This window comes from Notothenia coriiceps, unplaced genomic scaffold (assembly GCF_000735185.1).
Source record: "Notothenia coriiceps isolate Sejong01 unplaced genomic scaffold, NC01 NC01_scaffold00032251, whole genome shotgun sequence".
NCBI lineage: Eukaryota > Metazoa > Chordata > Actinopteri > Perciformes > Nototheniidae > Notothenia > Notothenia coriiceps.
Genome location: NW_011364952.1, coordinates 751 through 5511, shown reverse-complemented (window position 1 = coordinate 5511; position 4761 = coordinate 751). Strand labels below are relative to the sequence as shown.

General features: G+C 37.3%; 1 protein-coding gene across 1 annotated transcript in view; it reads right to left on the bottom strand.

The window, feature by feature from the left end:
• Positions 1 to 4493, bottom strand: part of LOC104960713 (N-terminal EF-hand calcium-binding protein 1-like) — a gene marked incomplete at its 3' end in the record, with an annotated part of 14018 nt that extends 9525 nt beyond the window's left edge. The window contains exons 1-3 of the mRNA XM_010788866.1: positions 4474 to 4493; positions 2530 to 2627; positions 1201 to 1337 (exon numbers count right to left, since the gene is read on the bottom strand). Of these exons, the coding sequence (XP_010787168.1) occupies positions 1201 to 1337; positions 2530 to 2547 (155 nt within the window). The remainder of the gene's footprint in view (positions 1 to 1200; positions 1338 to 2529; positions 2628 to 4473) is intronic.
• Positions 4494 to 4761: the final 268 nt, after the last annotated feature.

Here is a 4761-nt window from a genome sequence, read left to right as displayed (position 1 = left end):
GGGGGGGGGGAGGGCTTTTGATGTGGCACTGATTAGTGGAATTTCCTTTCCAGTGCTGACTTCACTGACAACATTTTCATTTTTAATGGCATAGAGGTTGTGCAGCTGTGTATTACAGGGCTGCTAAAATAGGTGGTCGAAGAAGAATATATTTAGTGTAGCATTTTTCTTGACTGTTTGTGGTTTTGCAAAGCTATTGATTAATTGCCTCCAATGTATTGACACATCTCTCCACCAGGCCTCAGCAACATCATGCACCCTTCCAACACTCTTTGCTTCCAAATGTTAACCTGCAGGCTGATGCTTCCCAGTGTAGAACATCATTGTTTAAGTCCTGGCAGAGAAAATATCAATCCATTGTGTGTATTGTCATACCTTCATGATTGTGTCTAGATTGTAACTCTAGATCTGCAAAACTCTCTCAAGATGGTTCCTAAGAGAATCATTTAATGTAATCCTAACCATAATCAGTTGTGGATAGCACACTTCACAAGAGTTTTGCTTTGAGTGTCACCATCTTTGCATGACGATTCTTCACATACATCGTTTTACTGTATATGGACTTACTTCTTATGTAGTTACATGTAGTATAAGGACTAGCACTCATCTACCATATCCATTGTTTTTAAACTGTGCAAAATAAGAAAAGAAAAAGTAATTGTTTGATTGTGTATTTTACTGTAGGCAGCTTCCATGCTCCAACTTGCACCTGTGCTGTAACAAAGGTGCCGTTAAGAGGCCTTGATAAACTTAAGGTTAACCCCTAAAAAATTTAAATTAAATGAAGTTACAATGCAAAACATAAAAGGACGAAAATGCTGAAGAGACTTCATGCCAACAGGAAGTTTCCTATTTTTTTCAGGTTTAAGTCGAAGCACCTTGTTACAGACACCACGTTGATGGCTGCAGTTATGGAAAGATGGGCATGGTCAAAGGAAACCAATGTGTTTTTGTTGCACAATTCATACTAGTTCAATGTGCTTTTGCACTGGAAGTAAGCTCAACTTTTATGCCACCCTGATACATAATTGTAACCTTTAGCCAATCAAGAATCCTCTTTACTTGCATTTAATGTGTTTCAGTGAAGGGCCTTCGTCAGGGTGAGGAAGTATAGTTTGAGGCTATGTCATAGTAGAGAGAATATATTGAAATATGTATAGTATATTAACAAATGATACAGTGTAATTGTTCAGTACTAACGGTGCAGGGCTGCTCTGCTCTTCAACAGCTTCCATGGCACACTGCAGGGACCTCTGAAGAGACAGAAGCTGACTGGATGTCTCTCTTAGCATGAACCTGGTGACAAACTGGCCCAACACACTGGAACCCAGGTACTCCTGAGAGACAGAGTGACGCACAGAAGGACAGGTTTATTCCCATATTGCACAACTAGAAGCAACACAAAATTAAAAGCAATTCAGAGACAAGACACAATTCTCCAAAACAGTACCAGGTAGACCTTTGAGGCAGCTGCAATTAAATGGGCTAATTAATTATTTGAACACATGCATTATTCAGTACCTCATATCCAAACTCCAAGGTGGAAGGATTCTAATAGGTGCCATAATTGTTGCTTGCATCCCTAAACACAAATATGATTATGCACTCTCAAATGAGTCTTTGCATGCAATGTGCTACTAAAGTAACAGCGCAGCTCTCTGTGTCCAAGCTTAAATTGACAAGTAGCCCCTAGTGGAAATTCATCATGGAATTAGCAGTCCAGAGCACAGGCTGACGGACCACAGCTGCCAACTAGCTATTGCAAAATCCTCTATGGAATTGTCCCACTCCAATACCTTCAGAAAAGATCCAGATCAGAGGAACAAAGGGATCTAATTAGGACAGGAAGCATAATCATTCAGCAGACATCTCCTCCCCTATTTTTGTTTAACAAGCATTGATGTTTACTGTTGTATTACAAGTCAAATCCTTGATTCAAGGTTGTTACCTAAAAATAATTGAGGCAATTTTACAATATCATTTTAACTGCAATTAAATAATGCATGCTCTGGGGAGGTTAATGTTAGGTTTATTTGGGCTTTTTGTTTTGAAAATACATTAGAAACAATCTGAGATAAAACATTGTAATGATTATCTCAAATCTCTGCAGTAACTATATACAGTCTTTCTAAATATGAGGCAACCTCTACCAGCATGTTAACTTATCTTAGCAAGAGACTGAAAACAAGGGGAGACCGCTAAAATCTGCCTACTTATTTAGCAAATGAACATGTTGTCTTTGTATGTAGTTAATTAAACTAATGAAAACGATAATAAGTTAGCTTTAGTGGGTCGATTAGCAGATTGCCTTACCACTGGAAAGAGAGCAGATAGCTGCTAGTTGCTAGTTGGTCTTATTCTTGTTGCAAAGTTTGTGTGTGTGTGTGTGTGTGTGTGTGTGTGTGTGTGTGTGTGTGTGTGTGTGTTTGTGTGTCAGTTTCATAACATAGCCTACTTATATTCACTCGGCATGTGTTTTAATACTGAACAAACTTGATTTAAATCGAATTCACATAATGCAAAACGTACCTCTTTAGTTTTATCCATAGCTTTTAGAATGGAAATATTCAGACTCTCAAGAGCTGAAAGTACATTCAGATACTCCCCCAGGTGCTGAGAGAAATAATCTAATAGGAAACAGTAAACAAGCTGTAAATGTCATTGTAATATCAGGACAGTCAAAAGTGTATATGTTGCCATGACAGATAACTCTTAAAATAAAACCATGAAAAGGTCTATTAGGATATTTTAAAGATGGGAAATAAAAATATCCATATGTAGTTTTCTAAACAGGTTGTGTTAATATGAATTCAAAGTTGACATGCCAGTGCACCAATAACACTCAATGCTCCCCATGAAAAGAAATGGATACTGTGTACAGTTGGGGATAGGAGCCATAACAAATTATTGGATAGCAGATATAACCAAATGATGAATAAACTCCTACACATGTTCAATATACTGTCACGACTAATTGAGTTCAGAGAACTTAGAAAAAAATAAAATTGATAAAAGTAAAGATGTGCGGGGAAAGTGCTTCAAAGCAGATTAGTGAAGCAGAGAAATGCTTTAATATAAATGAGTTCTTTGCTCTTAATTAAAAACAGACTTCCATTTAACCAAAGAGTACGGAGAGACCTGAGGTTAATGGATCAGTAGCACCTTGCACACTCTTCTTACATAGATTCAATTAGGTTATATCCCTGAATTGAAGCCTGTCTGAAACTCACACTTAAAAAAAACTGTAGAAGGAAGACCTTGTCATGGAAAACATTCAACTTCTATTGACGTCAGATGGAAAAAAAGCTATTTCCACTCAATAAATGATGCAGACATTTTATTCTGGGTACAAATGTTATTTACAGGTCCATGCCCTATTTCATCACTTTATTGAGGCCATTTGACACACATGCATTTATAAGATGATTAAAAAATAGGGCAATAGATCCGTGCCATGTTGTTTTCTTCATACTGACAGATTATATCAGTGTCTCAGATGAATGTTGATTGTGTTGTTGGTTCTAGCACATTATAATATTTATTTCACTAAACAAAATCTAAAGAACAGAGAGGACTTAAGGAATAGTAAGACATTTTGGAAAATCCCCATATTGTCTTTCTTATGGAGAGTTGGAGGAGAATAGTGAAACCAAAATGTCAAACTATTGCTGCAAAGATTTTCCGTGCTACTAAATCCTTAAGAATATGGATACACAAATAAGACGATCTCTGATGTTGGTTTATCTTAAAGTGGACCTATCATGCTATATTTGAAAAATATATTGTAGGGCCATACCTATACAAAACATGTCTGTGAAGTTTTTTTTTCAAAATACCAAACAGATCACCCATTGTAGCCATGCCTCATATTGCTCAAACCCCTCTTTTGAAGCCCTGTTAGAGAAACGCAGATTTTGGGTCCTTAGCTTGAAAAAATGTAATAAGAGAAGGCAGAGCTAATGCCTGATCAGAATTCTACCGGAGATAAAGTTAAATTCAAACCACGTCAAGGATTATTTCTGAAATAGTATGGAGCTCAAATGCTTTTTCTCTTGCAGGTTTATCACAAGGTGAGTTCCTTTTTTTATTTCCTGCTTTTTAAACACATGTGCTCTTCAGTACAGGTTAGCTCTGAGTGTTAGCAAGGCTTGCTTATGTAAACAAAGAAGAGATTACGTCCAAAACACGTCAGGCATTGTTTCTGATAGCAACTTTCTGCGGGTCCACCGACGTCACAGCGGATGGAAATCTGTATCCACTCGTTGTACACCCGTTTTTAAAAGATTTGGGTACGGAGGAAAAGAGAGAGGGTTTTATTTTCTGACGCTGTGTGAGTTCTCCGACGCAGCGGGGACACATATGTATGTATAAAAGACATCACAAAGTGCATTTTGCATGATAGGTCCCCTTTAAATACAGCAGTTCTATTCAAATGAAAGTAATGTTGCTTATTAAATCAGATAATGCACCAACCTGATAGCTTGTCCGTTTCCAGATTGCTGCAGGGCATAACATAAGAGGAGATAAATGGCAAATGTATTGAGAAAGTTAATTAGGGAAAGTCAAAGTCACGCTGCTCTCCAATTCTGCAAGATAAGACAGCACAGATAAGATGTGTTAAACATATTTGTAAAACGTAGGCGTATAATAAGCACAACACAAGCATTCATATTAGTTCTGCTTGGATAGTGCTTTGCAATCTCCGTGAACAATACAGTATAGCTTTTTCAAGATAGAAAAACAAGTTAAAACAGTTATGTG